We start from the raw sequence: 12,456 nt of genomic DNA on the forward strand, positions 1-12,456 counted from the left end.
TTGAGCTCCCTAGTTCCAATCTTTAATCTGTGCAGCATTTACACCTTTCTTTGGTAGCATTGGTGTTGTCTCACGCTCTCCATAAATCTATTCCTGATAACCTCTACCAATAAGAAAATTGGTTATTTTGAACTTCCAAGTATGGAAGTTGTTCTTGTTGAGTTTCTCGCTAACAATCTCATTAAGTCCATCATTGTTAGACATCATGTTTCCAACACTTATCCATGTCCTTGATCAGCCTACTAAAAATACTCATTTACCACCTATAACCATATTATGTGTACATACACATGTTTCACAATACTAAACAATATTTGTGAATAGTGTAGCCAAAACAATATATACACCGCCAAAATGTAGATCTGGAGAAACCTAAACCTTAGCATTTTTGCATGCGAACACAGTATAACTCCAAAATGGGCTCGAAACACACAATCTCCAAAAAGAAGCACCTCAATAGGAGATCATTTGATGACTTCTCCCGAGAATCTCGACATGGCTTCTTCTGCTACTCCAAATGTTGAGAGAGAGAGAGAGAGAGAGAGAGAGAGAGAGAGAGAGAGAGAGAGAGAGAGAGAGAGAGAGAGAGAGAGAGAGAGAGAGAGCTTGAGCTTGAGCTCTTGCAAGCGTGCACACACACACATACATAGATGGAGGAAAATCTTCTACTTTTTCTTCTTCACTGACTCAAGATAAAAACTCTACAAAGAATAAAAGGGAAGCACAACATAAGGAATCCTCAAGTAGGAAAGCACATCTATGCAAAAGAAAAACATCATGAGAATCAAGCCATTCAAGCAAAGTGACAAGGATTGAATGATCAAGTTAAAGGCACATATCCTAAAATTCTTGAAAGGAATAGCAAGAACCCCATGATAGGTCTTACAGTGTAGAAGCAAGGAATGACATCACAAGAAGATGGTGAATATGTAGATGGCAAGAGGGCTAGTAGGCTCGACAAAATGGGAGTGGTATAGTCTTTGAATAGGAGAAAAAGTTAGCATACCCCAAGGGATTCACTTGATATAAAAAAATTAGAATTGCACAACCAAGTTGGGTTCTATTTTTGTGTACCGGGTGAACCCCCTAATGTTTGCTCATCTTGTATTCGTTGAGTACATAAGAGGATGGACATAAGTAATAGACAAAGGGTAATTTTGATGGATGCACATTACCTTGCAAACTCTTAATATTCAAGGCTTCTTAGAAAACCAAGAAAGCTTCCAAGTATTCGATGAGTACATAAGAGGATGGACATAAGTAATAGACAAAGGGTAATTTTGATGGATGCACATTACCTTGCAAACTCTTAATATTCAAGGCTTCTTAATATTCAAGGCTTCTTAGAAAACCAAGAAAGCTTCCAAGTAACCATGACATTCATGGCTTCCAAGCTTGTAGCAAATGACTAAAAGGATAGATATTTAAGGGGCTTTAGGGTATATTTATCAAGCAATAAACACTGATTATACATTGCAAAAGGAAGAGCACTAAAACCAATTCTACAAAAATTCCTCAATATACCTAGATGGCATAACCTTGTAATGACATGGAGCAGCAACTTGCATTGAAAATGGCAGGCATGGGACAACACATGAAAAGTAATATTTTGCATTATGAGAAAGTATGAGAGTAAACCATAAAAAATTTATTGATGAATTTTGAATTGAATAATCAAAATCCAAAATAATATTTTATTAGAGACAACATCAAAGGTTTGGATAGAAGTCTATGAACAAAACTTGAATAGAGCAAAAGGATAAAGTCTTGGGACCTAAAGAAAAATCAAAGCCTTGGAAAACCTTGCAAAAGTTCTTGTCAATTGCTCCTTGCTTGTTTGAAATTAATGCTTTGATAGTCAAGGGAGGTTGCAATAAAGGGTGGCAAGCCCAACTAAACCTAGGAGAAGATATTTTTAAGAACCTTCAATTTTATCTCTAGCTATGGGATGATCCTGGCCTTAAAATGTTCCTTTTTAAAATCCTTTGACCTTTCAAGCATGTCCTTATCAAGAACTTTCAACTGGTCCATAGTGCTCCCATGTCTATAAACTTGAAGCAACCACCCATCAAGAGCATAAACAATAAGTTAGAGACCAAGTATCACTATCAAAGTGAACAATGCATGGTCAAATAGGCCACAAGTAGCGCATGCAATAACAAAATTCTACGATGTATCTTAACAATGCTCAAGTAGTAAAATGGAGCATATACAAAAAGTACACCATTCTCACCTTTGTTGCATCCTCTTCATCAACAATCAACAAGATAGGCAAGCAAGAATCAATTAGCATGAGGAGCATCAAACCATCAAAACAAAGTTTATTAGCACCAAACTTTAGCAAAAGTTCACATGAAGAAAATAAATCATTCTCATCTTTGTTGCAACCCCGTTGTATATGCTTAAGATCCTCATTCCTTTTTCTCACTCAGTGGCTTGGTATGCTTTCATTTCTCTATATTCCTTGTAGTTGTAGAGCTCTTTCATTAAGGTTAACACCTTTGAAAAAGATGATAAGCTTGAGTATGGTGAAGAAGATGATTAGTTTGAATATGGTCCACACGAAGAATATCAGAGGGACACGAAATTTTTAAATTTGCAAAACAGAATGGGGTAACAAGACTAAGAGGGGGAACTTTCTTGAAAGGGTCATTTCAGAAAGACAAGGAAGAGTCTAGCAATCATGGAAGTGACCTTTCATTATGTGCTTTTGGCAATGATCACTAAAGTACCAAAGTAGAAAGCAAGAGATTCATGTTGGAATCCACATTTTTTTTTTCATCTACTACCACAATATAATTGTGAAGAGGATGCACCTGACATTTCCACCCTTCCGACAACTTTCGGCAAAGGTAAGAAGCAAATGCTGCTTTTGGGAAAAAATGTCAAAATCTTCTTGCGCAACTTGCTACATTTTGTGTGTGTGTGTGTGTGTGTGTGTGTGTGTGTGTGTGTGTGTGTGTGTGTGTGTGTGTGTGTGTGTGTGAGAGAGAGAGAGAGAGAGAGAGAGAGAGAGAGAGAGAGAGAGAGAGAGAGAGAGAGAGAGAGAGAGAGAGAGAGAGAGAGAGAGAGAGAGAGTCACCATCAATAGAGGACCTTACCGCAAAAATGGGGTTCTCATATGCACTGCCACCTATCAAAGAAGTAGTTGGTATAGTATGTTGAAAATCAATGTCCAAGCTTGAGTGCAATGGATAGCGTGGAAGATGAAAATTGGTGTTGACAAGGCAAAATCAATTGGTAACGTTGCAATGTCCACGTAAATAGTAATACTTCCATCGTGTTGTGGGTGCGGTGTTGGGGCAATGCATGGACATGAAGGGGGTAGTGGGTACCATGGAATGATGGTTTCAATGAGGTGATTATTAATGGATAGATGACTGCTATTGGTAGAGGTAGGTTGGAACAATGGGGAAAGTAGTATGATCGAAACCCCATGGTGGTGAAGGAAACATATGCACATCATAGCCACATTCATTGCTTGAACTTTGCCAGATGCTATCAATACACCAAACTAGGCTCCATGCAACTTGGGTTGCAAATACCCATGTAAGGATTCGGGCATCTATATCCAAAAATTTTAAAAAATTGCATGAGAGATGAACTAAGCATCGTTGGTCGAAGATCCCTACCAAGCACATAGTCGAAGTAATAGTGTTAATAATAACTGATATATTTAATGTAGGTAGGATAAGAGGGGGCTAGAATGCTTGATTTTGGGCATGAAATCACCATTGAGTCTGTGCAATTGGTCATGATACAAGGTGAGGTTTGGATTGATCTCAAATGCACAATTGTTAGTTCAATGAAACAAGCCCTGAATCACATAGAGGAGGGAAAAAAGCAATGCAAGTGCTGGGCAAAAGAATGTAGGTACCACCACAACCATATTTGGGTGGATCTTGGATGTTGATTGTTTTGGTTTGAATTTGGGCCTATGTTTCTTATGTAATAGGGATGTGGTGTGTAAAGTTCCACAAAGGTGTCAGGAATTTGTTAATTTAAAAACCTAGCAAGCCACAACCAAGATTGACACCATAGTGTAAAGTTCCACAAAGGTGTCAGGAATTTGTTAATTTAAAAACCTAGCAAGCCACAACCAAGATTGACACCATAGTAAAAATCAAGAGATTCACTTTGAAATCCACAAATTCTCTTTTCATATTTTAAAATGCAAATCGACATTATTTCTCTTGGATTTCTTACATGGCAAAAAGCTGACTTCAAACTTTCCCTCATAAAAGAGTGCAAAATCTAATGTAGTACTAATATAGATGTGTGCCTCACTACATCCAAATGTGGTATCTTAAGAAGTTGGAAGAAATGGATTTCAACCGAGCTATGTAATCTGGACATTAGATGGTCAAGAAGATAAATCTACCTACAATCTTCTTGTACATAGTGGCATTCTCTAGCACATCAGTTTGCACCTTCAAATTCTAATCAAAGGGCATAATAATGCTTACAAACATCCATACCATATTTTCCCAACACATCTAATGCATATTGCTTTGTGACATCCATATGCCCTCTTTTGTGCATATAATCCTAATGCCCAAGAAGTATTGTAGCTCACCCAAATCCTTCATGTCAAACTCTTGCTTCAAGAGATTCTTCACTTGCCCAACTTCCGTCTCGTGTTTGGCACCAACTATCAAGTCATCCATATAAATGCATATAATCACAATTTCTCTCATATATTTACACATACAATAAATGGTTCGCATTATTCATTAAAAACTAAGACATTAGCAATAATCTTCTTGTTTCAATCTCTAAGTGCTTGTTTTAGCTCATAAAGTGCTTTCCTCAGCTTAGATATTTACTATACATCCTCTGGCTATATCACAAATGTCTTCTTACGTGCATGCTTTGGGTGTCTCATATTCTCATATGCCTATGCTACCCCATATACACCTCTTCTTTCAAGTCACCATGCAAGAATGCATTCTTCATTATTGTCTAGTGCAAAATCGAATATTTTTCCTTAGCCACTACAAGCGTGGTATGTATAATAGCCATCTAAGCCACACGGTTGACTACCTCCTCATAATAAATGCGATAAATATATGCATCATCTTTGCTACCCATCTAGCTTTGTATTTGGTCACTCAACCTCATTTGCATTGTGTTTCATAACTCGTTTACGATCATTCTTTCCTTTTGGTGATGGCCTAGATCCTATGTCTCGTTAGCATCAAAGAAAGCCATCTCCTCATCCATAGCATGACATCTTTTTACATCTCTAATAGCATGTTCAAAAGAAGTAGGGTTTACATCCTAGGCAATCTTATATGCACAATTGCAAGCTCTACACATGATAATTGAGAGCTTTTATACCATAAGGAACAATTAAGATTGTATCACAGTCATGTACTTGACAAGTAGGGTATCTAGAGCAATCACGACATTTCATCCACTCCTTTCACATGGTAGTCCCCACCAAGAATATTGAAAATAAAATATCAAGGTCTTTACAAGTCACAAATCTTCATCGTACTATGTATTAACACAACTATGACTATTATATCTCATTAATCTATAATAATGACAAGTTGTAAGGTGAAATTTTATACAAAATCAATATGAAATTATGTATTGATGACGTCAAACATACACTAGTCAAAAGAGCCTTAACAAATGTTTTAGTTTGGCTAATAAGTGATGATTCATGACCATTTTAAGTTGATTACATAAAGAAAAAAGTGTTTGGATAAATAAGCAAGAGAACATGCTCAATATCCATACTTGGGGTACTAAACTAAGGCACAATATAAGCCTTCACTACTACGTAACAAACACATGTTTATGTAAGGCTCTTAAAAATAGGTGACTAATAAAGATAATGCACAACATAGCCCATCTTCAAAGAGAATAATTCAAGGGAGAGCAATCAGTAGATTATTAGGTATAATGCTCCAATAGTCCATAAATATATTCCTAGCCTAGTACAATGCACGCGTCAATCAAGGCATGAACATCACAAGCTTAATAGCAACCTCAAGATACCTCTTGCCAACTTGGTAGACCTATGGTTAAAGGTGCTCCATGTGCCATGAGATAGTTGCTTACAAGGCAACTCTAATAACGCCATGCAACAACAATAGGCTTTCATCCCTTGCTTTAGGCAAAGAATCTTTATTGGCAAGATAAACCATAAAAATGCCTCGTCCCATCTCCCTTTATATGATAATATCGGCCCTTTGAGCTTGATGTGTCTCATTGTTATAAGAGTCTTCAATATCCCTTACCTTTGTCTATGAGCACAGTTGTACCCCATCAACTGCTCGATCATTGTCCCGGTAAAAGAAAGTTACATAGTTATATATACTCCATACCATGATCAAAACAATTTGTTCTAACACTTTGAAGCCGCTAACCATAGTTGAATGTCTCCAAAACCTCTTCAATGCTATTTGCAATAAGTTTCTCCAAGGGCTTAAAAGCAAAATATTAAGACCTACCGATGAAAGTCATCTTGCTCATCATCCTTATTACCAAGAACAATGGATCCTACACAATGTCTTATCACACAAATAGTTCTTGATGCCCCTAGCTTGGTCTCATCTCCATTGCTCAACAAGGTGAAGAGGCACGAAGACCTACTAATTTAAGTTAAGAGGAGAATGAGATTTATGGAAAGCAAGTTTAAATGAGTGCCTACAATCACATGAAATTTTTAGCGTGTTTTAATATAAAATTATATTATCCATTATATATATATATATATATATATATATATATATATATATATATATAATCACAAATGGTTTATATATTACAAAAGATCCCACTTAAACAATAAGGTGAAAGATGCACAATGCACATTATCATTTGAAAACAAAATAGAATTAAAAAATAAAAATAAAAAAATATATTATATTATTCATTATACATACACAAGCTAGATTCAAATTAGTAGACGGAAAAAACCTAGTACTCTTTCTTTCACCTCTCTTCATTCACAAGGGACGGAGGTAGTTCTATGAAATTTATTATGTACGATTTTGACGTTCAATGAGCTATAGTGTAGTGGTATTCTTGTTGAGTACGTAGATGTTGGATTCCATCTTACACCGATCCACATTTCGTGTTGAAAAGCGGACGGTAGAATTGCTATCTTGAGGGAATGGAAGGCTTACTATTTAGTGGGCACAGAGAAGTGTAATTTCCTTTGGTACCAATGGACAAACTCCACGGTGAAGGCACATTCCAATGAAAAAGAAATAAAATAAAAGCAATAAAACATAAGACACATAAAAAACTAGAACAAAAGAATATATTAATGCTTTCATTAAAAAAGAGAGATTTAATAAACGTAGATAATCATAAATCAATTCAATAATTTAACAGAAGGAATCTTTGTGAAGTCTTTGAATAAAAGGAAAAGAAAGAGTATTAATTTGATATGAAAAAAGAAAAGTTTACAAGGGACTCAAGGAAGAGGTAGGTAGGCCACATGGAAATGGGGCATTCTTCCTCTTTTCATCTCTCTCTCTTGCAAAACAACTGACTCCTCCGTGCACCTCGCGCTTTGTAGTACCACTATAGAACTTTTCGCGTGAAGACGGACGATTAGAATGCAGATATTATGAGAATGAGAGAGAGAGAGAGAGAGAGAGAGAGACCTACAAGTGAAGTCATAAGAAAGAGAGCGAGGGAGGTGGGGGTTTGCAACAAACATTGTGCGTGTGTGTGTGTGTGTGTGAGAGAGAGAGAGAGAGAGAGAGAGAGGAGTCTACAACAGACGCCGCGAGAGAGCGAGAGAGAAGGAAGGGGGGGGGGGTAGGGACAAATGAGAGTATTCTCTCTTAAGGCACTTTTCTATCATCCAAGCAAGTATGTAGTGTCCCTACTATATTGAAAAAAAAAAATCTTGAATCAATACTTCACATTATGGATCAAACTCCTATGAGTACTCTTTAATCCTTTGTTCTTTCAAGTCTTTTTCAACATGCCAAAAAATAATGAAAGCAACTTTGGGAAATAGCATTGGAAAGGAAATGCTTTCTTTCTCTTCAATTTTTAAAGAGACACGTGTCAAGAAAACAAATTTGCACGACCTTCACCCATATGGATACTATGGCCTTTAGCAAGCCAAAAATAGTGCTCTAGAGAGCTTGCATAACTCTCTACTTGTCCAATTACTCTTGAACTAACTACACCTTGATTGTCAATGATCATTAACCACCTGATGCTTTTTGTTTTTTTGTTTTTTTTTGGTGGTGGTGATGGTGTGGGGGGATTTCAAATTCAGGACATCCTCATCCCAAGCCAAATGCCTTACCAATGCACTAGTTATTATGCATTGATAGGTTATTATACACTACATATACTTTACAGTGTACACTGCACAATGCCACATCTTATGTGACACTACACAGTTATGTACACTACACACCTTTGAGCTTGCTTGACGCTTTACATTATGGTGCCCCACCTTGAAGGCTTGCCATGCCCCACACTAGATGACGATAGCATGCTGAATGGATCCGGCTCGATAAAGTAGTCCATTAACGGCCGTTCCTCAAGCACTTTGTCATGCTGAAAGACAAACTCTGGAATTTCAACCTGCCCTTTTCTCACATCATCCCATAAAAACTCCACGCGGTTGACATATTTCACTTTGTCATAAAGCCTGCATTGTGAGTTCAAAGTTCAAAAGGCATCCTTTGTGTTAAAGCTTCAGCAAATTGCTAGTAAAAGTTCTTAATACAGAAACACCATAAGCTTCACTAAATTGCTATTAAATGTTGCCAATGCAGAAACATCATTAAGACCTGAAAGAAAGCACCCATACCATGTGTACATGTAGCTTGTTAAGAGAGTTAATACAAAAACACATGCTTTTTACCCGTCACTTAAGAACCGTCCCACCATTGCCAAGGTCATTCTTGACAAAGCCCCTGGATGGACAAAATAGATGGCCTCCAACCTCTGTCGCAAATCCTGTGGCACAGCCTCATAAATCCACCTTAAGTTGAGTATCCCAGGGGAATTTTCAGCCCGATTTGCATCCGTATGGAAATACACGATACATAAAGGTTCTTGAGGAGCTTCTGCCAAGATCTTGAAAATCAAGTAGTCCTTGAGGTGCAACCTGTTAATGATGGGAGCTGGACACATCAAGTTAGGCTGCATACAATACAACAAATGCCTAAGTGCATGTATGTCACCACATTCACGCATGAATGAGTGCATGTACACAATCGTCACGTGTAAATTTTGACAGAAGACTAATGAAGCAAAGCAACACAATTACATACTCAAGGTGAGAACCCACAAATGCAGTCTATGACATGTAAGTTTGCGCAATTGATCAGGAGAGAACAAATCAAATAAAGTATCGATGCATGACAAAGAAGAATGCTTTTCTATCGAAAAGAGGATACCAAAAGGACCAACTATCATTCATACGTAAGACACACAAGTAAAACTCCCTTTCAAACTTGATACCAGAGAATTTAGAAGACCAAAGGTTTGATTATCAAATAGATGAATTCAGAAAAAATGGCAAAAGGATCTAGCTTTATAAGTGTTCTACCACATGTTTCAATACAACAGCAGCTAACATAGGAAAAAGAAAAGGCCTTTAAAGCATTTAACCAAGGGATCACCACATCGATATTATGGAAAAAAAGGAAATATGAGAATGCTTTGTACACTTTTGTTCTGCAACTAACACTCAAGCATGTGTTTAAAGTTGAGGATCAATGGTAATTGTGAGCAGCCCGGTTTTTTAGAGATCGGCAAACTGATTTTACAATTAGCTTAGGGTTGTGTGAGTGTAAAGCGTACATGCGCACACAACTAGACATACCAAGCTTTGAAAATGCATGCATCGCGTGATTGACTAATGTACAGGACAAGAACCAGAACGGGTGGGCCTGAGGAGAAAAGACCTCGAGAAAAAAAAAAGGCAATAACTGCTCCTTGCATGTGAAAGCTTTAACGAACTAGGCTAGCCAAACGGTTTTAAACAGCTAAACGTGGTGACACAGCACCCCAAAACAGTCGATTTTCTAAATTTGATACTGCCAAGGGACCATTGACAATCTCCAATAATTTAACAGGCCATCGCCATCTCAGAAGGTAATGCCCCCTTTGCATAGCCTGCCAAAGGGAGATGTTCCTCCATCTTGTAATAGACTACAGTGTTCACATATCCCTAGCTCCCATCAGCAACCTCCCATGTTCCTGTACAAGAAACTCTACACAAAGACAAAACTAAGAATCACCAGCGAGAAGACTTAAGCATGACCATAAAGTGCACTCAAGTTGTCAACTCTACAGAAAACAATAAAAATACTAACACCCCCCATGAGCACCTTAATTTGCTGTCCAGCAAGAAAACAGTCACATGATGAGATTGTATCTCAGCATAATCTGTTCCAGAACAAAGCGTGCTCTTTCCCTTAGTGATGCAACTTTAAAAGTGCCATGCACAAGTAGCTCGAGGAAAGCTCAGCTTCTTGCAAGTACCAAATCTCCTCACCTGCAGCATAACATATTTTGGCATGATCGGGTATGGATAGTAGAACAACTGTAGGTTGTTCCTTGAATATTTCAAAAGAAGGGCACTTGAGCTCTAAGAAAACAACCCTCGACATGAACAATCGCTGCGGGTCGAAATTGCCTGCCCATTCTAAGAACACCAACCAAGAAATGTATGTCCATTTCAAGCAACCCCAGAAGAGGTGTACTCCACATTACCTGATATATATGACTGAAAGTATATAAAACACATCATCCATTGTCAATGTTGTTCTGAAGGTTAGAGCACAACATAGTCATAACTGACTTGTGTTACATATGGTTAAGTCTTAAGGTCACCCACACATGACAAGCAAATAAGATATTACTGCAGCATTTGGTATTAACTGGGTTTTGAGGAATGCTTCTCTATTTGCAACCAGCCACCTTGGAGAATCACTTAGCATCCAACATAAGGATGACCTCTTATCATTTGCTTTCCTTACTAGGAGGCTCTTCAAGCTCAAATGTCTGCGTCCTTATACCTCGTCCCTTTGTTTTGGTCTTTTCCACCAAAGCAGGCTCTCAACCAACAACATGACCAATGTGTGGCACACTCGGCGTGAGCTCCCAAACCTCCTTCCAATTTGGTCTAATAACATGGCCTGCCACAGCTTATCCGTTACAGGAAATGGCATCAAAGCTCAAGGGCATCCTAGGGCATTTGACACCAAAAACAAGCTTCATGCCCCACCTGTCCTTTTACACGACTGTGTGATCAAGCATGCAATTTTCGGTTGTCCCCTTTCACCACATATTTTTCTATTCTTGTGAGTTGGTATGGTGCATCTGTGATTGCTGCTTGGGCTGCAGCAAACCAAACCATGAATGGAGCTCCAGCCAACATATAACAGGTGCAAATTGCCCAGATCAGCGTCAGACAAACCTTACACATGAGCTCCCGGCCATGCAAGTCACAAATGAACCTCTGCAAGGGTCACTTCTCTCTAAAAATCTGCGTGTGACTCAGCCATGATCATGCAATTCTGACACTCTGTTTGGGCATTAGGACTGACTGCTCTGTTCCGAGGTGTCCATACAATAATGGGCAATGATCAGAAAAGCGTGGAACACATACCATGAAGAAACTTGCCCACAATCCGAAGAATGCGCCTGCCATGCTTGTCGATGCCCTCCGTGCTCAAGAATTGAAGCTCTTCCAGGTCGAGAAAGCGGTCTCGCTCCTCATTGCCATGCGGGTCTGCCGCTACATTTACAAAATCATCCATGCTCGTCCTGGACGCAGAGAGAGAGAGAGAGAGAGAGAGAGAGAGAAAGCGGAAGAACCTCGTCACTATTTTTTTTGGCTTTATACAAGGAGTCGAGTACAATTAGGCATACTTTCACTGTTTCGGTGATGATTGAGACTTACTGTAAATCTTATTTTTGTTTTAAAATATTAAATGGAGCTTTTTATTTCACTTTTCATTTCACACCTTCACATGGCTTGACTTCTCTTGCATTCTATTATTTTCAAATGGTAAAGTGAAGCTTCACCTTCCATGATCCTAGTAAATTCTATGTACATTAGCTCACGAGACCGGCCTACCGTCGAGGTCTCATTCGCTCTTACCAACGGTACAACAGTGCTTAGGCCTCCCAACACTATCTCCATGAGGCCTACATTGAGAGAGAGAGAGAGAGAGAGAGAGAGAGAGAGAGAGAGAGAGAGGTGTTTGATGCCCACTGAAAACAACACACTGTTTCCTTGCCCTACCATTCATGGACATACGCCGCAATCAATACACTAAGGAAATGACATTCCTGATTGACAACTCCTAACCGCTTTTTGTGCTTTCTCAAGTACACCACATTTCGCGTACATGTACTTGCTTCACATCTGTTTTGAAAATAGCCCACAACTTCCTCCCCCTGCCCTTCTCGGAACTGTGCCACAATCAACGCACTCCAGGAGATGACTCG

At 38.6% G+C, this 12,456-nt stretch overlaps 1 protein-coding gene and 1 long non-coding RNA gene across 2 annotated transcripts; both read right to left on the minus strand.

The window, feature by feature from the left end:
• Positions 1-7,992: 7,992 nt before the first annotated feature.
• On the minus strand, positions 7,993-11,831 carry LOC147464986 (uncharacterized). Its single transcript, XM_086517341.1, has 3 exons — positions 11,612-11,831; positions 8,855-9,116; positions 7,993-8,638 (listed from the first exon to the last, which is right to left on the minus strand). The coding sequence occupies exons 1-3, from the start codon at positions 11,760-11,762 to the stop codon at positions 8,422-8,424; spliced, it is 630 nt and encodes a 209-aa protein (XP_086373467.1). The 5' UTR covers positions 11,763-11,831; the 3' UTR covers positions 7,993-8,421.
• LOC147464987 (uncharacterized) lies at positions 10,305-11,591 on the minus strand. Its single transcript, XR_015188776.1, has 2 exons — positions 10,602-11,591; positions 10,305-10,495 (listed from the first exon to the last, which is right to left on the minus strand). It is a non-coding gene; the product is annotated as an uncharacterized LOC147464987 (long non-coding RNA).
• Positions 11,832-12,456: the final 625 nt, after the last annotated feature.

Source organism: Adiantum capillus-veneris, chromosome 1 (assembly GCF_014529385.1).
Source record: "Adiantum capillus-veneris isolate H3 chromosome 1, ASM1452938v2, whole genome shotgun sequence".
Taxonomy (NCBI): domain Eukaryota; kingdom Viridiplantae; phylum Streptophyta; class Polypodiopsida; order Polypodiales; family Pteridaceae; genus Adiantum; species Adiantum capillus-veneris.

Coding starts and splice junctions, on each gene's coding strand:
- LOC147464986 (XM_086517341.1), bottom strand. CDS start 11,762: ATGGATGATTTTGTAAATGTAGCGGCAGACCCGCATGGCAATGAGGAG. Junction 9,117..11,611: donor TGTGGGCAAGTTTCTTCATG/GTATGTGTTCCA, acceptor TGATGTGTCCAG/CTCCCATCATTAACAGGTTG. Junction 8,639..8,854: donor GGACGGTTCTTAAGTGACGG/GTAAAAAGCATG, acceptor CTCACAATGCAG/GCTTTATGACAAAGTGAAAT.